General features: G+C 42.5%; 1 protein-coding gene across 2 annotated transcripts in view; it reads left to right on the forward strand.

Annotated features, from left to right (window-relative positions):
• The first annotated feature begins 5,727 nt into the window (after positions 1-5,727).
• acvr2aa (activin A receptor type 2Aa) overlaps positions 5,728-27,339 on the forward strand; it is a 76,592-nt gene continuing 54,980 nt past the window's right edge. For both annotated transcript variants that reach the window (XM_080785781.1, XM_080785782.1), the window contains exon 1: positions 5,728-7,215. In XM_080785781.1, the coding sequence (XP_080641907.1) occupies positions 7,161-7,215 (55 nt within the window). In that variant the 5' untranslated portion in view covers positions 5,728-7,160. The remainder of the gene's footprint in view (positions 7,216-27,339) is intronic.

Consider the following 27,339-nt stretch of genomic DNA (forward strand, 5'->3'; position numbering starts at 1 on the left):
TGTTCCCCTCACTCCCCTCAGAATCCTGTCACACAAAAGATTTGGAGGACCCGCTGCAGTATTCCCGAGGACCCCCTAGGTGTCCTGGGCCCCCTGTTGAAAACCCCTGGGCCTGCATTAGACTGGTGGTCATTTTTTCATGCTGTACTTGTGAAAATGTCTTTTAATCGAACAATCTCAGATAGAGAAACAGTAAATGGAGAATTAACTAACAGATGAGTTGTGGTGCTGCAGGATTATACAATAGGGGGATTATGTACGCATTTAATGGCTCAGAATTGATCCGCATACAGTATAATGGCATGTCCATTGGTGTTTGAATTCAGGTCAATCTCATGTCATGATGTAGGCCTAACTGGTCTACTCTTCTCTTGATTTAACTGCCACCATGCAGAAGATTGGGCCATTCCTAATCCTATTATAATGTTGGTCTAGCCACTACAATTATTTATTTATTGTTATACATTTAAAAATAAGACTTTGAATACTACTACTACTAGTACTAGTATTCAAAGCAGTACTAGTTGACAAATGCAATGACATTTATATTACAGTAGACTAATAATTTCACAATGAATCATAAATGGTATTACATTCACCCATTCATACACCTATTGTGGCTGAAGCCATGCAAGGTACCAACCGGCAACCAGCACATCGGGAGCCATTTGGGGTTAAGTGTCTTGCCCAAGGAGTCAAGGACACTTCAACATGTAGACAGGAGGAGCCTGGATTCGAACCGCCGACCCATGGATCATTGGACGACCTGCTCTACCTCCTGAGCCACAGTCGCTCATATGTGAATCATACTGTGCGTATAAACGTCTACTTCTAGTTTAGTTGAATCCTTATACCTTATACCTATAGTTTAATCCATGATTTTATTGTATACCTACCGGTAGTTTAATCCATGATTTTATTTTATACCTAGTTTAATCCATGATTTTATCTTTCTTTTTTTTATTGGCTTTCAATCATTGTCAAATTGCCTGTGTTTTAAATAACACTTGATATACTGTATGTGGAGTCTGATTGTATGATTGCATCCTGAGGACATTTACATAAACATGCATTTTCCACTACATTTTGGCACACTGGTATGTTTAAATTGATGGCAAGTGTGTGCTTGTAGATCTGCTATTTTTGAGTAGACAATATAAATGGATGAAAGTTGTTAAACTGATTGTGATGCAGCATCACAATCAGTCCGGTCCCTGGTAAAAGTAGTCAATGTATAGCTAGCAATACTGATGCTATACATTGACTACTTTTGCTAACCCCTGGAACCCCCTCAAGGACCCCTGGGGATCGTCGGACGGGCCGGACCCCACTTTGACAACCACTAGTATAGCCTAAAATGTAGGATATAGGCCCAAAAGCACCAGCAACACATTCTCTAAAATTATGATTTCATTCATAAACTACAAGAACAGAGAGTATAGCGTAATCTTTGCCGATGTTATATTATTGCTTCATCCGGTCCTATCTTTAGGGAAAATGGTAGAAAATCTAATTACTCGTATTTGCTGCAGTTGTTGCAAAACACAGAAGCATTTTCATATGAGTGAAAGATAATACTGATGTCTGTCTCAATAGAAATACAATACTGTGCTTCAGAGAGGGCAAACTTGATGACGCATAGTCAATCAATTATTATTTAAAAATCATACTTAAAGGGACACAAAAATATATGTTAACACACAGTCCCCGCCAATAAACATAATCTACGTTAATTAATTAGTCTCGGCAAGCGCCCATGCGTTAATTTAGTTGTATACAAAACAACGCTTATTGCACGGAGCATAGAGGTCGCTCTAATGGTGCCGGCCTGTACTTCTCATCGGCTAGCGAGAGATCAACACCTAATCCCACAACGGGAACTGCCCATAGATCCGAAGTCCCGTTAGTCCGAACATGCATTAAGTTTGGCGAACATGCACTGCTCCCGTGCTTGCGGTTATGGTTACAGTAGGTTAGGGTTAGAGATAGGGATAGTAATTTTGGAACAATGACAGTCACACACACCATTATGTCAACATCCAGTAAAATAAGGGTTGAACAGGGTAAATCCTGGCATATAGTAATAATTATTTAATGAATCTCGGCGGGGATTGTGTTAATTACGTTTAGAAGATTTAGAACACTTTCCTTTCCTGTCTGTAATACGTGGTTTTAGTATTAGTATTTTTGATTTTAGCAGTGTCCATGATGTCATGGCTCACTTACTTCCTGTACTACATGTTGTCTCAGTAAGACAGCCCTCCCCTATCCACAATGAGGAGCAGTGCACCAAAGCATTATGGGAATAGTGTGTGTGTGTGTGTGTGTGTGTGTGTGTGTGTGTGTGTGTGTGTGTGTGTGTGTGTGTGTGTGTGTGTGTGTGTGTGTGTGTGTGTGTGTGTGTGTGTGTGTGTGTGTGTGTGTGTGTGTGTGTGCGTGCGAGTGTGTGTGCGTGTGAGAGAGAGAGAGAGAGGAATTATATTATGAAGTGAGTATTATAACTTTAGAATGAGCTTTTTGACATGCAGCTGAGTGGGTTACACAACTTTAGAATACTCTTCCTATTGTGTATGTGTATTATGTTACTCTTTGAAGGAAATGCTTCAGTACCCGAGCTTCTGAGACTGTGTGGTCTGCTGTGCAGTCAGTCCAATTTGTGTTATTCTGTGAAATAAATGCATGAACAGAATCTACTGTGACAACAGCAGGTGCCATTTCAGCATAACACCAAAAACACACTGACGACTCCTCCACCAGCTCTGCCTACATCAGTAGCCATGAGTTCTGACAGCTCCACACACACTGAACTAGTGAACTCCATATGCACCCACTCAGCCACCTGTACCCTGCCTGCAGGCGCTACCTTGTGTAATCCACAAGACCTATGGTTCTGAATTAAACCTTTCAGGCCGTGACCCCCCAAAATAATCATATTATTTGAGGGTTTTTTAACTGGAGACTGTCATTTAACTGCTTGACACTGGTGAAACACTCATCTACGTAAGCATATTGATATCTCTGATATGATTGATGACCATCAACTACTTTATCAGAGACTGATGTCTGTGCACAATGATACAAGATGCATGTGCTGTTCCTGGTAATTCTGTTCTTCTCATCCTAGTTTTCATATGTGCTAGGCACGTCATGTGTCCAGTCTGTCCACTGTCCAATACTATATATCTGACTGAGTGTCTAATAAACTTCAGAATGTGTCGTGTAATACTGCCTGGTGTTATCATGTTCTCTACGCACGCGTCTCAACTGAATCATCACTCACCAATCCTTGTTAGATGGAGACTCTTAAGGGACCACTATGGTGGTCAATCAAAATCACAACAATTCACCAACCCTGAAGCAATTGGAAGTTGAGGCATTATTACATAAAATAATAATAAATATTGTGAAAACAGCAGATGTAGTAGTGCTGTGAGCTTGTAGATCGGCTATTTAAAAAAATGTCCCCATATTTCACAATTTGGCAATTTGTTTTTTGCCTTTTTGTATTTGTCCTTAAAATTGTCACTTTAGAATGTGCAGATAGCCTGTATACACTTGTACTTTATGTTGGTTTGTTTACTGTTGGGTGAGAAAACAATGTTGCACATTAAGCTTATCAATCTGGGGACCCCCCAAAAGTATCTGGGGACCCCCCAAATCATTTTGGGGACCCACAGGTTGAGAACCACTGCACTAAACTATGGGTGTGGCGGTCAACTATGATGTTGACCGCCACACCCACCCTACATCTCTATACCCACCTCGGATGCCCCCTAGCCCCCTGGCTGCACCAAGGCAATTCACCACCGCAGTCCTGAGCATAGACTGGCTCTCTGCGGCCTGTGATGCACCCTAGCCCCCTGGCTGCACCAATTCACCACCGCAGTCCTGAGCATAGACTGGCTCTCTGCTGCCTGTGATGCACCCGGTCCCTAGCCCATAAGGAGTCAAATCAAATCAAATCACAACTGGCAGGGCCGGTTCTAGGCATAGGCGAACTAGGCGGTCGCCTAGGGCCTCAACCACTGAGGGGGCCTCGTCACAGGGAGAAGATTTTTTTTTTTTCATGTATCCCTTACATGGGCTACTGGCCACATGTGGCCCCCACCTAGCTTCTTAATTTTGATCTCAAAGTGCACCAGATTGAAGCATTTTCATGGCAAATTTACAATTTTTATCCGGCGTGGCAAAGCAGGAGGGGGGGGGGGCCTCTGTATAATATGTTGCCTAGGGCCTCAAAAGGCCTAGAACCGGCACTGATGGTCGGGGGGGTAGGACCAAGGGATTTGGGATTTGTTTATAAACATTTTGGTATTTGTTTATAAACATTTGTGATTTGTTTATAAACATTTGTGATTTATTTATAAACATTTTGGGATTTGTTTATAAACATTTGGGATTTGTTTACAAACATTTGGGATTTGTAAGTCTCATGGGGGGGGTAGGACCACTACCAGTTTACCTGTAGTAAGTCTCATGGTCGGGGGGGTAGGACCAAGGGATTTGGGATTTGTTTATAAACATTTTGGTATTTGTTTATAAACATTTGTGATTTGTTTATAAACATTTGTGATTTGTTTATAAACATTTGTGATTTGTTTATAAACATTTTGGGCTCTGTATAATATGTTGCCTAGGGCCTCAAAAGGCCTAGAACCGGCACTGACAACTGGCATTAATTAATTAATTTATGGTGGCTATTCTTTACACACTATTCATACATCTCTTCCTGCAGGGGTCCAGGTCCAGTCAGACTCTCTGTCTGGAGTCAGTCCGGGGGGACTCTCACATGATTGGTGGATACGCGTCGCGCATACCATGGCATCCGATTGGCCACTGTTTATGTCAAACACTTATTTTTGGCACAGAGATACCAAGGATTCCTCAGTGATGTCACAACTAAGTCAAACTGCTTCAGACTCAATGAACTAATGAGGAAAAATAATAAAAGCAGATAATAATAATAATAATAATAAAGTACTGCTACTAACTATAATGTTTATTACAACTGCTGTTATAAATCCTTTAGACCCGTTATTGAATTTATATCAACCTTGAAACGTACCTTAGTTACGTCACCATCCATCATTAACAGCCGATAAGGGACCACCATTCTTACATACCTCACAGGATACAACTCGTCATTATATGGGTGTGTGAGCTTGTAGGTCTGATATTTACAACAAATATGAATCTGGCTTAAAAAAGCCAGCTAATCTCCAGCACCGTTGGTCCGATTGAAGTGAAACTATACACGGAAAGAAATAATGTGATAATATGGTGTGAGAACCCATAAACTTAAAAAAAAAAGATATATATATATATATATATATATATATATATATATATAGCAGATCTACTCTCAACTCTCAACACTAACGGTTTGCAAACTGCACAGAGGTACAGATGTATACAAAAGGAAGCTAAAAGTATAACCCAAAAAAGCCTGGCTTATTGAGGTCATATGTATTCCATGGAAATAAGGCATAGTTTTTTTTAAGCAAGATCGGCTATTTTCAAATAGCCAATGTAGGTTAAAAGTGCTCATGTGGTCTATTAATAGATTAATAGTCACTTCTTTAGGGCTTGTTTTATAGCTCATTGCTTATTTCTCTCGGAATACTGGCAACACTGGTGTGGTGGTGGTGGTGGTGGTGGTGGTGGGGGCGGCGATGAGAAAAAAAACAAAAACAATCTCACTGTGCTAGTAGCAGCCATCTTGCGTCCACTCCACTCGCACAGGGGAGGAGAGAGATAGAGGGGAATGTGCATACCGACGTGAAACGGAGAAGGGAAGGAAGCCTTCCAACAACGTTATATTAAAAAGGATAATAAATCGACGGGGGACCGGTAATTTGGCCTTTCGACTCACCTTTATACGGCCGCGCCGACCAACCGCACATCCCGTTTTTTACCCGAGGAGGGGAGAAGAATCGGCTCGAACCGAACCAGGCGTTCGGGAGAGGAGGACGGGCTAGCGTCGGAGTTAGCCGGGGATAGCTAAGCTAAAAGCTAAAGCTAGGTCCCCGTTCGTTCGATCCGTCCGAGGTGGTTGAGGAGGTTCTGCCTGGAAAGAAGACACCAGCAAACGGCTTGTTGGACACTTTCTTCAAAGAAAGGTGGACTATTGCGAATTTGGCATGAGGCCGGGCGCAGTGGTGGACTCTGATTTGTTACATTAACAATTACATGCGTTTTAATCGCACCGCCAGCCAGCAAATAGTAGACTGATTTTTCCCTCTCCCTCCCCTCAGCTATCCCTCTCTCTCCATGTAGAGAAAACGCTGTGATTAACTGACAGTATATACTATGGCGACGAGGGCCTCCTCTTAGGTTTTAGGTTGTGCTTCGGTGTCAACTGTTCCATTCGCTCGGACCCGAAGCCGTGGCGTGGTGCGTGATTGTCGGGGAGAGAGAGAGAGGGGGAAAAGTGAAATGTTTTCCACACGGGAAGGGGGGGTTGTTGGAGCCATTACGGCAGTAGTAGGCAAGGTTTGACCGCTATCATCGAGAGGCGTAGTAGTAATTGTGAATGTTCCTCTTTTCTTCTAAAGCCCTTTTGGACATACGAATCTATGCACATTAAAATGACATCTTTGATGCTGTTGATGATGTCCCCTCGGACAAGAAGACTGTTTTGAAACGGAAAAGAAAGGGGGCTGTCGTCACATTATTTTTCACCCCACAACAATCTGACCGACCTCGATTGTCATATGCAATTAATTGCATAACTGGACAATGTCATTGTGTACTTTATTGCCGTGGTGTTTGATCTTGAGCGGCCTGAAACAACCGAAATGCACATAATGTCACACTGTTGTCGTGTTATCATCAGTCCTCCCAGCAAGTACACGTGTATATTCCCCCTCCTGATCTGAGCCCTGGATGTCATTTTTTTTTAAACAAACTGTTTCAAATGCTGATTAATTGAACTTATTTCTCTGAACAAACTGTTGTTCATGCCAAGAAGAACTCTTCGACTGGATGTTTGTTATTTACAACAACAACGCAGCCCGTCGCAGCTCCAGTCACTTATAAAAACACATACGTTGTGATTGATTTGGTTGGAGGGGGGCAGGACGCAAATCCTTGGAGGGAGTCAATAGTCATCATCAATTCGGGATTTAATCGAAAATAAAGGATTTGTCATTTGATCGAAGATGGGATCAGCGACCAAACTGGCGTTCGGCGTATTTCTCATCTCCTGTTCCTCAGGTGGGTTGTGTGTGTTTTGTGTGGTTGGAAGAAAAACAAAAAAACTGTCTGTACACGCTACTGCTGCAACTCACAATTCACAATAAATAATGAAATCGAATATTCCAAGTGGGAACCACATGCATTTGATACAGTTACAGATACAACTTGACTGAATCAAATGCATGAATATGAGATCGACACAGTATCCCCAGTGTTGCCATCGCCTTGCCTCGGGTCCTCTGACACTGTCACGCTGGGGAGAAAGAAATCCAATGCAGAGCTGGAAATCAAGCAGCTCTTTCCCTCTAGCCCTCGGCGATCCTAAACATTAGGCCTACATTTGGACAGAGAGAGAGGGATATCTCTCTACCATTGCTATCGAACGCCAGCAGAGCATGTCCGACCAAACCTAAAGCAGGGCCGTTCAAGTGTAATGCATTCCTGGGCCTCTATCATGCGCAAAACGGAAACGGGTAACGTGTGTGCATGTGGGTTTAGAGCGGGCAGTTGTATAATGCATACAGTGCAACTGCAATGATTAATGCATTGTGCGCTTGCTTTGCATGCCACCATGTCAAAATTCCTGCATCTTTAATCAAGCCGCTTCCGCATGCAAATCCTCCGGATTATGTGCTGATGTATGAATAAATATCAAGGATAAAACAAGTCCACGGTTCTAAAGGGGTCAAAGAGCAAAAGCGCCACAATCGGGTCCTAGTGGGACCATGCTTGTAAGGTCTCCCAATGCCAAACAAGCAAGCCATTTAACAGTATATCACGTTGTCAGTGATAAGCTAATATAACCCATCTATGTGAGCTTGTAGATCGGCTATTTGGCCATTTCTGAATAAAATATGCCAACAACAAGGACACCAAGTTGAAAGTTATTAACAACCAAAACTCCTATTGCTTGTGTGAGGCAAAGTGACTGAGTAAATTCGGTTGCAATCCACCAAGCAGATTCGATCAATCCGCACTTTACCTGGTGTGGACTCTGACCTGGATCGGAAGATTGTCACATTCCTCAGTCCTGTGTTACTTGCACTCAAATGACCATGGCATGGCGCACACAGCAGGCATTTTGAGGCAGATTTCCCCCTAAAATAATACCCAAGCAAAGCATAGATTTGTATGATATTGTGCAATATCTTAATTATTTTTATTGTCATGTATGTTTGCACATACAGGGACTTTGTGCGGGTGACTGCCTTGCTGGTGCATTACACTGAAGCAACATACAGTCAATGTGACATTTTCAACTATTTACTCAAGATACCATTCAGCCTGGTAAAACAGCATAGGTAGATGCACATGTTGACTGGTGTTACGTACACAATATAATAAGCCAGTGGCCATTGTCTTTGCTCATTCCTTTCTTGGCGATGGCAGTAAAGTTGGAGGACCAAGGACAGGATGTAGGCTTGTCACAATCGTTGATTCGTTATATAATGGCATAGTCGCATTATTTGAGATAATAGCAATTATTTTGCATAATCATCATAATAGTTTCCATGTTGAGAAAAGTGTTTTGAAACTTTCATCTAGTGGATTTAAGCTAAAAACACAATGTGACGTATTGTGAGCTTGTAGATTGGCTATTGCCACTACTTTGTTACAAATTGAGTAAAATTATAATCTCTCTCCATCTATCTATCTATCTATCTATCTATCTATCTATCTATCTATCTATCTATAGGCCTATATAAAATTGTCAGTCGTTTCTTTGTGTATTTGAGGCCTAAAAGCCACACAATAAAATTGTTAATCGCAACTATTTGTACGACAATAAATCGTCAATTAAATTTCATAATCGGGAGAGCCCTACAAAGATGCACCATATTTTTCATCTGTTTCTGTCAGAGAAGCAAACAACACTCCCTTTCCTGTGTGAATGTCAGTGGTTTGAAGGCAGGTCATGCCACGCTGTGTGTGTGTGTGTGTGTGTGTGTGTGTGTGTGTGTGTGTGTGTGTGTGTTGATGGATCACGTGTGTGCATTCTTTCTTACCAAAGGGATGATGGAAACTAAGGCTAGCCAACACCTGCTCAATTCATTGTGCCAAAAGCAGATAAGGAAAACAAAGTACCTTGTGTAAAACCGTTTAAGCATATCAGTTTTTGTTGATGTATTCACTGATTGGCGATACCCTGGGCCACTTTGTTTGTTCGCTCACGGAAGCTCCTCTAAAGAATTAAGAATTGCCCTCTAACCCCACATGTCCATTTTACGATGATGCAGGGTAAGGTGCAGCGTCTATCATTCCAACATCCCTGTGTCCTGGATAGGATATGAGAACTATAACATGGAATTTTCATCTCAGCCGTAACAACTCCCCCAGGGGTCTATGCTAGGCCTGTCCTTTTTTGCCTCTACCAAATCTCTGTTTGACGAAAATACGTGATATGCTCTTTTTGCTGAATGTCTGCTCTAGAATAGGAACGTGTGTATAGTTAATGGACTCCAGGTGGACTCCTGTGCAGGGACCTGTGCTGTATGTTGTCTCTCGCAAGAGATGGATGAAGAATAAATAATCTTGTAAAAATGCTTCTAGGCATAGTTCTAAGATATGTCCACTACAGTCAGTGCACCCAAAATACAGCAAGACGGCATAGCATGGCTGCCTGGCCTAATATTACAGAAAGTCACAGCTGGACCAGGAGGTGTCTCAGGTGTTCTATCATCACTTCTACAGCCCAGCAGGAGGTCATTAGACAATAACACCACTTGTGTCACAATCTCCCCCCTAAAACAAAGATTTCTCTCCCCCCCCTTTTAAGATTGTTTTTGGGCTTTTCAGCCTTTATTGATAGGACATAGTGGAGATAGACAGGGAGAGCGAGAGACTGGGAATGACATGCAGCAAAGGTGGTCGGGGATTGAGATTCGAACCCGCAACAGGATGTCAGGCATGCACCTATATGTGGTACGCGTCTGGACTGCTAGGCACCCCAGATTTGTCTTTTTTGTGTTTGTGATGCGTTTGTTGAAAATTGAAATACAGTAGAAGAGCAGTGACGTTGAACCATTTTCAGTTTAGTGAGTACCAAGACCTACAGTTATCTTTCAACTGGGTTCTGTGGTAACGGTGTTAGTTTAACTCATATTTGATGATCTTATATGCTTATTAAAATGCTATATTCATGTGGGTGAACTGAAATAATAGGTCACTCTTAGACCTTTGTCCACCTGTCACTTAAACTCTAACAGTTTATACTTTATAGTTGTCCATCTGTCAAAAGTCTGTTAAACTCTGCAATTGTTTACAGTTGTCCACCTGTCAAAAGTCAGTTAAACGCTGCAATAGTTCATAGTTAACCACCTCTCCAAATTGCTGATGCTTTGATGATTTTCTTTGACATTGTTTTATATGGTTAATTTACACTGACTGTACTAAGTCAGTGTCGTTTGAATCGTGCAAAACGCGCTTCTGTTTTTCAGTCATGTTATGTACGTAGAATACGTTTTTGTTAAAGATGGAGTGGGGATGCACAGTTGCACACACAGATCCGACGCACCAAAGGTCCGACATGCGCTGTTCCGTGCTTGTGGTTGTGGTTAGGTTAGGGGTTTGGGTTAGGTTGAACTAAAGCCTGTACCTGATGGAGTGCCGTGACTTTAAATTTTTTTCCAGTTTCTCACATGTTTATGAGATGACAGTTAATCAGAAGATAATCAACTGTTGCATCCTTATTTTGAGATCTTGTAAGATCTTGTAAGATTCAGTTGTAATGGAATTCTTTTATAAGCCTGGCCTTGCGTATTTGTTCTCGTGTGGCACATACGTACATTTAAATTCTTACTTTACACCTATCACTATCAGTCTTTCCAGCAGTGGGGGTGGCCCAATACTTTCAAGTTAATGCAAAGGGAGCACCGGGAGGCAGACCCTATCAACCAAGAGATGAGCCAAAATAGTTCAAACCAGGCCATGGAAAATGGGACAGGTTGTTTTATACTGAAAGGCCATGACCACCTGGGTTTCTTTAACCCAAAATCCAATTTCACTTGCTGGCCCCCTTGCTGCTTCTCACATGTTAATTTCCCTCCCAAACTGTGCAACAAATGACCACAATCCCGCCCTTGTCGGTACCCTCTCAGGGCTCGAAATTAACTTTTTTACTTGGTAGCACTGGTGCTCCCAAATTCAGAATGAAGGAGCACCAGAAAAAAATTAGGAGCACCCACCAAAATTTTACGAGCACCAATATGTAATCGATTTTTTACATTCATTATTATTACACTTGTAGCCTACAGCAGTGGTTCCCAACATTTTTCATGTCAAGCACCCTCAAATTGACACTCATTAGCCCACGGACCCCCATTTGAAAATATATGCCAGGGACCCCCATATGAGAAGATTTTTACGGCTCTAGCAGTGATTTTCAGTTATTTACATTTCAAGGACCCCCAGTTTGACCTGAATTAGGCTACCGTTCCCCATTTCTATCTCTGGGACCCATAAAATCAAAGTTAATTTAACTGAGTGTACAAATGTACAGTGAAATTGGTTTACCCATAGTATGTAGTACACTCTCAGAGTTTCAGACCCATAAGGGTCCATTTGGTTCCTAACTATCATTTAACCGAGGACCCCTAGGGATCCCCGGACCCCACTTTGGGAACCACTGGCCTACAAGCCAGTTGGTATGAGATGCTATTTTTGTGGCAATAAACCAGTTGAAAATATAATTAAATTCTAAATACTGTCTCTGCTATAATTTCTGAATTTGTAAATGGCTACAAAACCCTTTGTTTTATGTAGGCCTGCTTTTTGATTGAAGTAAAAAAAAATATATATATATATATATATATATATATATATAGGCCTACTGTATATATTTATGAGAAGTTATTTTCATAACGTCATAAATGTGTGTGTGTGTGACTCCACACATTCCATTCAATTGAGCCCTTTTGTTGTCTCTCACAGCTGAGGACCTCAGGTCCAGCTGATGTTGATCACCCAATCAGTCCACGGACTGACGGGAGGTTAGAGGAAGTAGAAGAAGCCAAGGAGATATTTCTTTAAACAATCATAACTCTGGACAGGAATGGACTAGGAACTTACTTTTTTTTTTACATGCTCAGATCTTTATGCTCTACAAGTTTAAATCATCTCGCGGGAGGGAACCGGCCCGCGACACTTTCGGTCGCGATCGTTTTGGTCGCACTACAGTAATTATATGCAGTAGCACTGGTGCGCCCAGTTATATTTTGAGATCGCACAGATTAAAATTCAGGCGCATTTGCGACCAAAATGGTCGCTATTTCGAGCCCTGCCTCTGCATTTTAAGCAGGCTCTATACAAACAATTATCACATTACCTCTAGTGGCTCTCACAAGAGGAACCCTCAGAAGAGCACAATTAGAATGTGTATTCCTCATTACCACGGGTGCCGTGTTCAAATTAGGTGATAAATAGCATCCTTCGTGATGGTGTACCCCTGACTTGCAAAAGAAACCTCTTTAATATCAAACCTGTTAAAAGGAAAATCACCCAGAGGCCCCCTTAACGATGAATCTTTTTGCTATATTAGGCACGATCTCCCCTCTCCCTCATTCACCTTTACTCAACCTACCCCTTGCCAGGTGTATGTGGACCACTGCGCATCACATTGTTTACATAGAGTTCCTGCTCCAAGCATGCTGCCAAATATAATCCTACCTGCCTGGACATGATTCATTAATGGCCCTGTGATGGACATTTGACTGCCTCTCAGTATCGCATACCACCAAACACGCAGCCCTCATCTCTCGGTCACAGAGTTTCCTGAGAGTTGTTTTTGTGCAGCAGTGGTCCCCTACCCCTATCTGTCAGGTTACGGGTTATGTTGTTCAAATGTGCCGCTTGACCGGCAGCGGACCTGGGCCTTCCTGTCAACAGTACCGCAATCCCAGTTACTTCCCAGCATGCTCAAGAGTTGCCACAACAAATATGCCAGAGCCTCGCAGTAGTTCAGAAGAAGTTGTTGTCTGGTTGGTTTTTTGTGTGATCGTTATCACGTTTCTAGAATATGTGCTTTGAAAGTGGCTTGCTCAGTATTAACCGCTTCAAAGAGATTTGTTTATGTTTTTAGTTTACTTATGAGTTTACCATTCCTTCCTAACTATTCGAATACATTGACTTTAAGTCAAAGAATCACATATCCCCCCCCCTATTGTTTTGGCATCTTCCCCCCCTTTCTGTTTTGCAGTGCAGAGGTGGATTTCAGCCACCAAGATAGTGTTGCAGGGCCATAGCACCATGATTGCATGAATAATTTATGTCAAACGGTTGGAGCTGACATTGCTCACTGTTTTAAAGGCATCGCATTTAAAAATCACATATGCACCGTTGTTTATTTCCATCTTGTTCCCCGGTTTGCCTTGCACTCACCCCCACCCACCTGAGAACATTGTGTTCATCTGTGTAGTAGAGTGCTGAGTAGTTAAGGCACTACGGTCTTGGTCAAGACTACAGTTGGATGCCCATGGAAGTGCAATATGTATTGAGTTTCCCTGTTCAATTCACAAGGGAGTCGAGAGGTGAACTGTTAAGGCCTATTCATAGTCTGGATTTTCGGTGGTGAGGTGACCACCACTCCGGTGGTGAGTGGACTACCGGAGCTGAAATAACGTTGAGCGGTGTTGAGTAAAAACAGAGAGAAGGGCTGGAGCGGTGGCGGTGGTTTGCTCTTCACCGCGGCTCGTGACGTCATGTTGTAGTTCGGTGGTCACCTAACCACCGAAAATCCAGACTATGTATGAGCCTTTAAGAAAGGGGACGGAGGACATTTAACTGAATGACCATACTGGACTATGTGAACTTCTCTAGCATTGGAGGGGCAACCCACAAGGGCTTGTAACTGGTCCACCCCCACTAGTCAAAAATTAGGGAAATATTTACAATATCCTGATAGTTGAAGTGAAGATGGACAGGAAAGAGAGGGGGAGACACGCAGCAAAGGTCGTCATGGACATGAACGGAACTCGAGCACGTGACGCACTGTCATGCCAGAGCTTATATGTGCATGCGCCTGGACCGCTAGGTTAGCGGGCGCCCCCATTTGGAATAGTTTTGAGAAGCCTGAGTGAGTTCTCTAATTTGCAATAAAGCCAAATAAATTTATATTAGTAAATTGAAACAATGTTCTTGTGCAATCAAATGTTTAATGTGTGTTTCAGAGAGATTGTCCTCATGTCACACGCACACACGCGCGCGCACACACAGTACACACACACACACACACACACACACACACACACACACACACTATCCTCAATGTATCATCTCAGAGTTGGATTCATTGATACAACCTTGTTGGGCTTAAACTGTCTCACTTTCACTTGCTAACAACGGTACCCATTCTTGACCTTGTGTTTTTAATGCTCGCTGTGCGGACACAAAGACTGCAGGCCTATTCATTCTGTAAAGAGATGAAGTCAGAACTCCTAATCCTGGCTGGAATGTCCAGCAGGGTCTCGCTCTGCTCCAGTTATGCAGCTTTATCGCTCCGGCCCTCCTCCCTGCCCCAACAATGATGTGGAGGAATAACGCCAAGGCTCTCTTTACCCAGAAAGAGCTCTTTTATGTAACATTTTATGTAGACTACAAGCTGGACTGGGTTTTCCACAGTCATCGTCCCCAGAGGTACAATTCAAAGCTCCCAATCACAGCAAACCAACGCCACATGCAAATGTCTGATAACGGGAACGAGCCTGTATTTGCAGTTGCACTACTAGATAACCTAACTAGGCAGTCCTTTTTGCATGCATGCTAATGTGGCTGCTACACTACAGGGGCAAGCATTGCTTTCGGACTGAGGCCAACTCTAAATACTGAACTAAGTTTTCTGAACATTTTCCAATATTAATTCAAAAATAGCCTGGCCCAGCCAGAGTGCTTTCTGGTCTATAGGGGTGGGCATGCTTGGAGCAAGCACTGGAGAAATATTGGTTCACAAATCAGAGCCGTAGCTAACGGAAATAAAAGCCTGGGTACAGAGGCTAATTTAAAAATGACAAATGTTATGCTGCTAATATACTACATGGCAACAAGAACCCCATAAGGGGTTCCCGTCCTGAAGGAGTAAAACACCAAAAGTGGTTCCCGTCCTGAATGGCATAAGTTGAGCCATATTATTGAACAGGTTATTGAACCCTGATTGCTGGAACCTGAAATTAAGACAAACATTTAATTTATACCCATTCACTTTTTTATAGCTAGTTTGTTGTGCTTGTGCTGAAATCTGCTTTGGCTAGTTAGATTTAGGACAAAAAGAAGGTTATTTGTGGCCTGCCTCTCTTCATTTCTCTTGTTATGTCAGCATAGGGTTGCGTTGTGCTTGCAACTCTTGCTTTAGTCTCCACTGGCCCTGGCCTGGCCTGGCCTGTAGTATGGGTTTTCATTCTCACTGTACCAAACACACCTCTGCAGGGTATTAAGAGGTCACCCGATGTTACCCAAGGCCATTAGATGCTTCACATGCAGGAATTTGATATGTGGCTGAAGTTATACACCAGGGGCCTTCAGTAAACAAATGTGGGATATATTTAAGTGTTCTCTTCTCATGTCCTTTGGGGAGTGCCCATTCCACCCCTGCAGGGGTAGTATACAGGAGAAAGTGTCATGCTCCCTTTTTGGCATTTTCACAAAGTCTCCCCCCCCCCCCCTCCCCCTCACACACACACTTAATCCCCTTGCTGCACTATCACACGGGATACTCAGAGGAGTCTACACTCAACAGGCTTGATGAGCTGGCAAAACCTGCAAGTATGTACAGGTTTTTTAAACGGCTGCAAATATGTATCGGCGATTGACTCCTTACCCCTTTCCAGTAGACGTCGTACGGTTGGGTACCGGATCTCGGTGCCAGGATGTTACCAGTTCCTATAGGTCCAGACCAATCACAACACAGATTTCAGCACTGTCAGTTAGTTCCAAGTCGGATGTTTCTGGTAACGGAAGCTTCACAATGATGCAGCCACTAGTAATCAACAGTTCCCTTGCTCTAACAGCAGCATGTAGGTAGGCTACCGTGTAGGCTGGTTAGATTAAACGTGGTTAAAATGATATCATCATCATACTGCTAATGGTCTAAACTCTGTGGCTGCATTTCATTTGAAGGACTTCCAGCACAGAGGAAGTCTTTCAAGTAGAACACGTCAAATTTAACAAAGCATCTGTACAAAGTCAAACCATGGCCATTTCACATATTTCCCTCAATTACGATTAATTAAAGATTATGTTTCCATAATGAAAATAGCAGATCTACAGGCTCACAACGTGTCGTGCTGGTTTAGTGATTATTCAGATAATTATTAAAATATTATTAGAATTGATATAAGAAAAAAATATATATTAGAAAAAAGTTGTATTTGATTATAAGTCAGTTATTGGTTCTAAATATCGGTTTCTATTTATTTTTGATTGCCTAGGCCTACTGGCTGGCAATACTCTGTATGATCGTCAGATGGTGTCGCTTGCAAAGAGTAGCAAATCTATGTGACAACGAGTCACAATGTGTGAATGTTGGAGACAGTAAAGAGGTGCAAATCCAGTACAGTGTTACTTTATGGAGTTTCCCCAGTAGTCCAACATTGTGCATCATGCCAAAGATTCTTTGTCGTCCTGCCTATACTACTATTTTATTTGTCAGTGTAAAGTTACTTGAAAATCTTGCATTTATTCCGTCGTTTTGTTAGTACACACTGATGACACAACAGAGTCCACCCTTTTCAATTGATAACATTTACAGACTTACAAATACACACTTCTATGCAACAACAACAGGAAATCATGTAAGGAGGTAAAAAGGGAAAAGAAACATAAGGGCGAAGGGGGTGGGGGGGATTCCGAAATTACAGGGGCCAGTTTCGAATTGCAGCCGTCCGTAGGTGCCCTTTGAGAGTGGTTTTGAAGGAGTCAAGGTATTCACATGTCTTCATGGCCTTCCACATTTTGGTGGCATAGGAGCAAAATTAATTTAGTTTAGTTTTGTTTGTGGGTGTAAACCTCGTTGACATTAAGGACATATTTAGACGGGTACATGGGTATCTTGGTGGTGTAGCGAAATATTGTGGACCATTGTAAGATGCTGAACACTGTCGTCAACCCTAAGCCTGTCAAAATGGGCAGGGGTAAGGTGGGTTTGGGGAGTAAGGCCAAGTAGTAGCCTGACCAGTTTGGTAGGTAGGCAATACCTTTCTGTTTTTTGGTACAAACCCTAGTGATTCTTGCCGACAACTGTTATAGGATTGATTGATTTTGGGAATCACAGAGTTAGATGATTGCAGTTAATGGATTGGTTGATCGTGGGGGCCACAGAGGGGGACCAGAGTTGCAGGATTAGTCGGCCCAGATTAGCCAATCACAGAAAACCCATCCCTCTAGGCTATGCAATGTTAATTGTCAGGCTATGGGATGAGAGAGATGATGGATTGGTTGAGTGGTTGGCACCTAGCAATGGACTAGCCAGTCACAGAGCACTTGTCCCTCCAGGCTAACGTTGCATTGAACTTTGTGCAAACATTACTAGGCTTCAGTCATCACACGCACTCCTGGGGGGGTCAAGTGGCACAGTAAAAATAAAAGTAAATTACCCAGTATGACCTGATCTTTCGACCTAAACTGAATCCTAAACCTGAAAATACAAATAGCAGATATACACATACATAGCGATACATGTGGTGAGCTTGTAGATCTGCTATTTTCGATGCAATACACATTGTCATATGAGTATACATTAACTATACCATTCTTTCATAACCGGTATGTCTGAGTCATAGTGTCGGGGGGGGCTTTGTCAGAGTACCCGTTGTACATTGTACTTGTCTTTCGGTGTCACTTTTGTGCCCATATATGGTGATCTCTGTATCTGAACTCTAGATGTGAGGTAGCGTCGCGTAGCCATACTAATCTCACTGCGTGGATATTAGTCTGGGCCCCTCAGTGTTTTGATTTGATCCAAGGGGCGGTTACAAAAAGATTCAAACAGACTCTATTGGTACATTAGACCTACAACCACGTCACACACATGGGCCCTGGTTGGTTATAGCCTGGTAAGCCTATATTTGCATACTGGGCCCTGGTTGGTCCTTCACTACTGCTGGTCTGCGAAATATGCCCACAATTTAGCGACACCGGACTCAATCTGCCTGGCACAATATGCATTTCAAAGGCTGGCTATGCGAGGCTAGATGTGAAGGCCGCTAGCCCAAACCCTGAGTTGCCTACTGACTGTTGTTGTGCACGTGTTAACACCGGTAATGTATTTTTGTTTTGCATTTGTATTTTTAGACCTATTATTTGATTAGGCTTCACCCAACTCATAGCTGCCCAAGTGATCAGACTTGAGCATAGGGTCGGAGCAGCTATTAGGTTTTGCTCAGGGACACCTCGACGCAGATAACTGCCAGAAGGCAGAAGGGTAATATAACAGTGGTTTGCAACCCTTTTCATATCAAGCCAAATTAAATTGAGACCAAATGGAGTGGACCTGCACTGGCCTTATTTCACTATATTATATTATATATATTCATTATTATTATTATTTCATATTTTTAACTGGTGGTAGTTTGGCCTACTATTGTTGAATGAATGAACACAAGGGAAATGCCACCTCAGCACTTTTCACCTCCAAGTCAACTGTCACCCCACTGACCCCAGCCCAGGTCAGTACTCAGTACAGTGATTAAAGCTGGGTGGGGTCATGATCTGTGTGATGCACCCGGGACGGGTCAATTTGTCCAACTTAATTCACTGCCCCAGATCTATGTAATCATACAGTAGCTCAGAGACCTGGCTTGATGCGCATCTTCTTCTGGTTTCTCCTCCTCCTCCTCATCTCCTATGCGTGGATGTGACAGTAATTCCGGCAGATTCTGTGTAATCCTGATAATGGCGACTTGTGTCTCTGGAACTAATCCCCCGGATTTATCCGCACCGAGGGGCAATTAGTAAATTAATTCCTCCCTAAAATAATTTTCTTCATCCAAAGCTTCCGTGCAGTGGAGCAGTTACTTTTCTTTTTAGAATAGACAATTGAATGGACTCCACAGCGTATGCCGTTCCAGTGCTATTTCAGTGCATGTTAGACACTACTAGTACTATAGCTTTTTGTGCTGCCTAAAAAAGGAATAATAATAATCTTTATTGTCCCAGAAGGATATTCATCTTCACAGGTCTGTTCAACACCAACAACAAAAACAACACATAGTACAGAAAAACACAACACCAAGACAAACGAAAACATGAGTGTACAGAACCATCCTATTGGCGGGGCAGTTTGTTTAATGCCGTGATGGCTGAGGGGACAAAACTCTGAAAACACTGAAACAAACCGTTTTCCAGGGTAAGGTTCTGTATCTTTGTCCTGATGGCATGAGGTTGAAGAAGCGATACAGGGGATGATCAGTGTCACGTGATATTGAGAGTGCTAGCCGTGTGATGGCATTATTGTTCATATCAGAAAGTGTTGGTGTGGGAAGTCCGATAATCTTGGAAGCAATACAGGTAATACTGAAAAGTTTGTTTCTGTTGGGCATGGGCAGTATGTTGTAAAAACATGCGGAACAGTACAACAGAACAGGTTGAATAATGCTTTTGTACAATAATAATAGAAGATGAGGAGCAACAGATAATGATCTTAGCTTGCGGATTACATGAAGTCTTTGCTGAAAACATGACTGGATAGATATAATATGTTGATCAAACCTAAGTCTATTGTCCAGTGTGAGTCCAAGATATGTGAAACTGGCAACCTGTTCTACTGTCTCACCATTAATGAGGAGTGGGTTAAGTCCAGTGTGGGTTGTTTCAATGACCAGTCCTTTTGTTTTGTCCACATTCAACTCTAAATAGTTTTCAGTGCACCACTGTGTAAAATGAGAGATGGTGTTCTGATAGACCGTAATAAAGTTATTGTCATGGAGCAGTCCGAGAATAGCAGTATCATCAGAGTATTTAAAGTATGTGATGTTGTTGGGTGAGGTGCTAATACAGTCATTTCTGTATAGTGTGTAGAGGAAAGGACTGAGGACACAGCCTTGGGGGGGGCCCTGTGTTGGTGATAACAGTTGATGAGAATGATGTACCTACTTTAACTGCTTGTGGTCTGTTACTCAGGAAGTTGTGAGTCCAGTGTATGAGGAGTGGAGGGATGTTGAGGAGGTGCAGTTTCTTGATCATGTGATGGCGTTGAATAGTGTTGAAAGCAGAACTGAAATCAATAAAAAGAATAGTGGCAAAATTGTCCGAAGATGAGTCCAGATGTTGGAGAAGGGAATGAAGGAGGCATGCCACAGCATCCTCTGTCCCCCTCTTTGCCCTATAGGCAAACTGGAAAGGGTCCAGTCAGACGTTTCATGTCCAAATTACTTACAAGGAAATGTTTAAATATATCCATGTAATTATTATTTGGTCACAAGGTCTTTATGGTAGTGTTAATACTTTAGTTGTTTAAATATTTATGAAACCTACTACATACTTAACCACTGTCGTCACTGTTTTGGGCATGTCAATCATTATAGGCAAAACTTTAGATTTTCTTTTCTTTTTAAATGCGCTAAGCTGACCATCATTCACACCAAGCACTAACTGTACTATAAAGATATTAGGGACTTTAAGCAAAGACTGTTTCAGGACGGCAACGCTATGCGGAAGTACGGCTGCTCTGACGCCGTCGCAGTCAAAATCGCCTTCGGCGACATTGGTTCCCATGGTGACGCGTCTATGCAGCATGTGTCAAACTTCATTTTTTTTTTAAAACACCACGTCGCGCGTCAGCTAACTTGCCGATATTGCTTAATTCTTACATGCGCTGGACATGATCAGCAGTGGAAAGAGGAAGGTGCTGGAGCAATCTGTTATTCTAAAACCGTTTTAATAAACATGGTTAATATGACATAATAATAATATGGTAGTGTTATTTCTTCATTCAGAGCATGCCAACACATTACACAGCATAAGAGAGGTGATGGAGCAATCGGTGTAAATGTATGACAGCTATCATTTCAATAAACATGGTTTATGTATCGAGCACTGATCCATTTACGGTTGCTGTATCCGACAGCCGTAGCCATCGTTGCTTAAAGTCGATATTGTCTTAAGTCTTAAGGTACTGAGGGCGGACAAGCAGTTGTCATTCATGGTAGTTACAATCTCGGCATGGTTGTAATTGTATTATTATCAAATCTTTAAATAAATCGTACATTCACAAGTAGTTGCAACATATTGTGCTAACTTGTGGATCGGATATTTCCATTGCTTTTGCACAACATGAATTTTAATTTCGACAAAGGGCATTGCATTTATGAGCATACAAAAATGAAATATGGTTTCTGCCCGACAGCGACAAAGTGGTTATTTTAGACCAGAGAGACTTGCTGGGCCGCTGTAGAAAAATGAATGTAGGAGAGAGATTTAAATGAGCTCCAAACAAGCGGTTTAGCCATGGGCACAACTGCTATTCTTTTACCTGTGGTGTACATTGCTATGCCTTTTAGGTGGTTTTATAGTGGGGCTTTCGTTAGCCTCTAAGATAAAAAACAAACAAAACAAAGATGGTTTACTGGTGTGATTCCTGTACGTACCGTAATCTTATTCCGGGTATTTTCTGTCACTGCATTAATCTAATTAACTGTACAGTATCTCCTCAGTAGTGCACTACTGGGAATCTCCTAGGACCAGCTCAACTTATTAATAGCACAAGTTCAAAGGCACCATGTGGTGATGTGAAACTTCATTGAAGCTGACAAAAGGGGAACAGGGAGAGAAAAGGAACTTCTGTGACCTGAGTCACAGAAGTTGGAAAGGCCCATGCTACTGAAAAGCCCCCTACTGCCCCATCTTTTTCACCCCCCATGGGTCAAATCAGACTGTGGCAACATGGCATAGATGGATAGAATGTGAGCATCTCCTGAAGCACTGGCATTCTTGGTTGGCACGTGAACAAGCATTGTTAGTATGTTGCAGCAGCTGCCCCCCCCTCCCCATCTTGGCGCCAGCTCCTCACTCGACCTGCGTGACCAGTTTCCACATCTCTGGCCCCGAGGCTCACAGCGTTCCATGTTTGGCTGGCACTTTTGACTCATTCATAATTGATTGTCAGCACAAATGTCACTGTACGTCCCCTGTACAACCCTGGCCCCTTGTTAGACATGGGAGGAATGAAAACCTGGTGTTTCTTCTTCTAATCTGGCTGTCTGCCTATTTGCCTGCTGCTAACCTAAGGCAGGTGGTTCTATTTTCTCCCTCCTGTGTGTGCTCTCAAAATATCTCCTTGTACTATTCCAAACAATGACTTGAAGTAGCCTCGGATGAAGAATATAAGGTTTATTTCAAAAAGTGCTTAGTTTGGACATCAGGCACAGTTAATGGCTGTTTTCTCTGAAATGCAAGTTCAAGGCTCCAAACTAAATGTTTCGCTTTAGCTCCAGTTAGAAGTCTATTCTTCCACCTATTTAAACCAAATAGAGATGGTGATTGTTCTGTTTTGTAGTGTTGTCTGGTCCGGTCTGTATACCCTACAGCAGCGGTCAGGAACCTCTACTATACTATAGACCAGGCTGTGCAGGTAGATCACAACATGCCCCTAAAGAATATTTAAATATAATAATAAAAACTATTTTTGGCATATGCCACTTGAATTAAGGTGACTTGATTGACATCAATAAGGGCCTGTCTAGCTCAAACCCACAATGCAATATTTAGTCGGTAGCATCGGTAGCATTACAAATTAAATACAAAAAAACCCCTATACATTCCATTTCTCCCCCTCTATTTCCCATTTCGAGTGCATTTGTCTTATTTATGTAATGCCAGTGCCGCTATTCCAAAGCCCTCTCAATATTCTTTTCGGTGGGTAGATCTTGTTGAGCTGGTCATTTTGAATTCAGCTCTCAAGTAAAAAAGTGTGTGCACGCCTGTTATAGACTATAGATGGCTTCATTTCATAGACTATCTTGTGTAAATTTTCACTCTGTACTTGGTCTGCTCTTTTTTTCCCCCTCTACCCCAAACTTTACAGAAAATAATCTACAGGCTTGCACCTTGCATGCGTAGTGTGTGTGTGTGTGTGTGTGTGTGTGTGTGTGTGTGAGAGACACAGTTGGTACATCGACTCACGGCTTCTTTGCAGAAGCGTTATTGTCAAACCACACCCGCCACATCCTTTGACTGAATGAGTCTGTTTTTGTCGGTCAGAGGAACCACTTGAGGTTTTGTTGGGGCTAACCACAAAAAACAGCTTATATTGTTGTTTCTTCAAAACCCATACGGTGCCTGCAGGCGAGGGTTTCGTACTTTATATTCAAGATCCCTCTCCTTGGTGTTTATATAAGCCTAGGATTAGCCCGTTTAAAAAAAGAGAGAAATGATTTTGTTTGTTCTGTTGTTTTTTTCCGTGTTTGAGAGTTGAGGACTTTGCTCCAGTGTGAAGTTTCCTATGTTGCTGTAGTCACGTGATGTGTGGTTTAGATGACTGGGCTGAAGATGAGGCGATCTGAGTCATGACACCTGCTCATTGAGCCTCCCCAGCTTTAGATGATGTCGGCCTCTAGCCTTTATACCCAGTGGAACCATACAATCCCATTTAACAATGCCGTTTGCTGTGGAGAAGTGGCCAAACTACATGCACAACAGGAGAAGGAAAAGCATCACACACTTTGACTTATTACTGCTGTCTTCTTGCATGTCACAGTATCGCTACAATTCAGCACAACTTCACCCAGTAACTCGAGTGCAGCAGTGAGCCCAACATGTCGTCATAGCATTGACGTCTCATCCATTTTAGGACGAATTTGGCTCAAAGGGCTGTGCTGCAGTATAGTGTAGCTAACTTCACAGTAAAGGACCCTACAGAACCCCAACCCCCCCCCGCCTTCCCATGCTGTGATTATGCTGAGTAGGAGATTCAGCGGGCTGAATGGGACCGCTATCCCATTACCCTCTTATCAGACACAAGAGCCAATAAATCACAGTGCCGACCGATGCAGTGGGTTCCTCTGCAGCCCTGCAATGTATGTGAAAGAATATATCAACATCTTCAGAACCTATATTATGATTAACTATATATTATATATATATATATTTTTTTTGGGGGGGGGGTATAACTACAGCATTGTATCCACAGCATTCTATCCACAATGCAGGTTCAATATCATCATTATGATTATTAGGGGCATCCGGGTGGGCCTCCGGCATGGCTGGCTGCTCCAACGATCACAGTTGGCTGGGTTTGAGGGTGGGAAGCTAGCAGGGGAGGTTGTTCTCGGTCAGTCAGTATTTTTGTCTATCTGAATAAGATAGTTAGTGGTAAATGATACATTTATATAGCGCGCTTTTATCCAAAGCCCTTTACATAGTGTGTATTGCATTCATCACCCAGACGCACGCACGTGTCTCTCACACACACACACACACACACACACACACACACACACACACACACACACACAATGGTGGAGGAAACCAAGCAAGGCACCAACCTGCACATCTGTAACAATTAGGGGTTCAGAGTCTTGCTCTAGGACACTTCGACACTAACTCTAGGGGAGCCTGGGAAGGAGCCCGTGATCGAACTGGGAACCTCGCGGTTCCCATCCGGCCACCGACCACTCTACCCCCACTGCCGCCCTAGTGCTGCCCATGAATAAGATAGTTAGTGCTTCCCGTGTCTATCTGAATTGGATTGTTAGTGCTTCATGTCTATCTGAACAAGATAATACTGCCCCATGTCTATCTGAATAAAATAGTTGGTGCTGCCCATGTCTATCTGAATAAGAAAGTACCTGAATGCAATTTCCAACAGTGCTGGGCTGCTGACATTTCCTGTTTTTAATGAGCTGAACATTCACCATAAAGGGACATCAAAAGCACTAATGCTGCGTTTACATGGGCAGATGCAAAAGCAGCTACTGTACAAGCGTCAGATGCATCTTTGTATCTTCATGTTGCTGGCTTCCATTGGAAATTAATTAATTAAGTATCTTTGCATCTTCCCGTATGAACGCAGCTGTAGTTAACAATAAGGATATTTTCAGGGTGGACCAACAGTTGTCATTTAGTCACAATCTCAGTATGGTTGTATTATATATTATTATACTTGTAAATAATTTGTAATATTATCATTATAGTTATATTGACTACTAGTCTGTCTATTATTCTGCTGCTCACAGCACAAGTCACAACGGAGTCATTTGACTTACTATGTAATGACAGTAGAGGTAGAAAGAAGGCTCTTAATGTTTACTTGACAACAGCTTTTTTGTACGAGCAGGAGTATGTTTGCTTTATTTACTTAACAACCAGCTGCAGTAGATGAGATTACACGATTTACTCTCAACCAACTTGCTGTTTATTTCCTGTTTCTTACATCATGGCTGCTTAGGGTAATAGGGCTGTGATTGGCTATATTTTTGTCTACTTGTATAACCCAATGGTAGTGTTGGAGTGTTGAGTAGGACACCTACTTGTTCACAACGTTGGTTAAGTTAATATGGCTTTATTCATTGATCTGGAAAATCTTCACACCACCGCAACCCTAAATCTCAACCACTCCTAATAGTTCAAAAAAGCAATATTTTTCTAAGTAAAATAACTGTTTTGATTTGTATTTCCATGGGCCCATAGTACATTTAATTAAAAGGGGAGTGTAGTAGTGTACTACCACATAAGTATTTTTTTGGTAGATAACGTACCATGCTGTGGAATGTCATACGATTACGTCCCTACTCTCCGCCCCCTCTAAGACCCAACAAGTAGGGCTTGGCAGTGAAGCAGACTTTTATAGGCCATATGGGGGGAATTGGCAATGACTTAAATGGGGAGAGAATGAAAGAAAAACATTATCAAATAGAGTTTTATTGATACCAGTATCGGAAAAGCTGCCAATACTGCCTAGGATGCTGGTAATAGCAAGTATGCCATATGTGCCAATCCGATACCATGTCATTTATTTATGACACAATGTTTTCATTTACAGTAATAGTTTTGAATGGTTCAGTTTCACCGTTGCATGACTATTTTATACTGTTACTTTACTTTTCACATTATTATTTTACTAACGTATAGCTTCACTTTAACAATTAGTTATGGCATTTTTTGTTTATTCCTAGATCAGTGGTTTGCAAACCTTTTTTAAATTAGAGGAGCTGAGAGTCCCTCGTCCTCACTTTGAAAACCACTGTCCTAGATGTGTTTAAATTACACACTGGAATCGGATCAATACCCAAGTTGTGGGTATCAGAATCGGGGTTGGGAAGAACAAAAATGGTATCGGTACGTCTCTCTATCATCAACAGTAAATATACAAACACTGAGTGCTGGGGGGAAACAGATGGTCTTAGAAGATTACCAAAAAAAAGTTGTCATCCTTCATCTCTTCCAGGCAGCAGTAGGCCACGCCACGTGAATTGACTTTCTCTCTCTTGAGGCGTTCATCAGCGCTGGTTAATTACAGAGCCACAGTTGGCGGGCCCTGCACTGGAGCCTGGTGGTGACAGATGTCCCCCTTAGCAGCATGTGTAACGGTTCCCTGCGACGGTGTGGCTAACGCTTCGCGCTACAGACTGCAGGCAAGCGTTCGAGAGGGCCGGCAGGAGGGCCCCGCATCTTGGCAATGGTCACATTGTACACTGCTGCCATGACGGCACGACTAATGGGGTTGGTCGTAAAAATAGTAAACTACAAAACCGTCGTACACACGCTTCTGTTCTGCATGGTATACTTGCCTGTTGAACTTCTCACGCATTGCAATCACATCGGTTCCGCCCGATCGTCGGCTAGCGCGCAGTGTCTTAAGTGAAGCGAGTGGTGATCTCTCTGAAGTTAATTGATGTCATACTGCCTTGGGAGCCTTTACAAGTATGGCAGTGCAAGTGTAGATCAATCGTGAGTCGTGACACTTTCTTGGAAGACTGCTTTCTGACATTCTGTGGCAGGTCAACAAGGATGGATCGTGGTGCCTAATACCTAATAGGCATGCAAGGGTTCAGTTAACCCACGGTTCGTACGTTGGTTTTTTGGTCATGGTTTCAGTTCGGTTTCAGTACAGTTTCATGTTTTTAAAGGTTTTTCCATTTAGACATATTTCCAGTATGACAAAATTTGCATTTAGTTATTATTTCAAGGGAGAAAACAAAACCTTGTCACTGACATCACCAT

This window comes from Protomyctophum bolini (assembly GCF_963924005.1).
Source record: "Protomyctophum bolini genome assembly, chromosome: 16".
In the NCBI taxonomy this organism is placed as follows: domain Eukaryota; kingdom Metazoa; phylum Chordata; class Actinopteri; order Myctophiformes; family Myctophidae; genus Protomyctophum; species Protomyctophum bolini.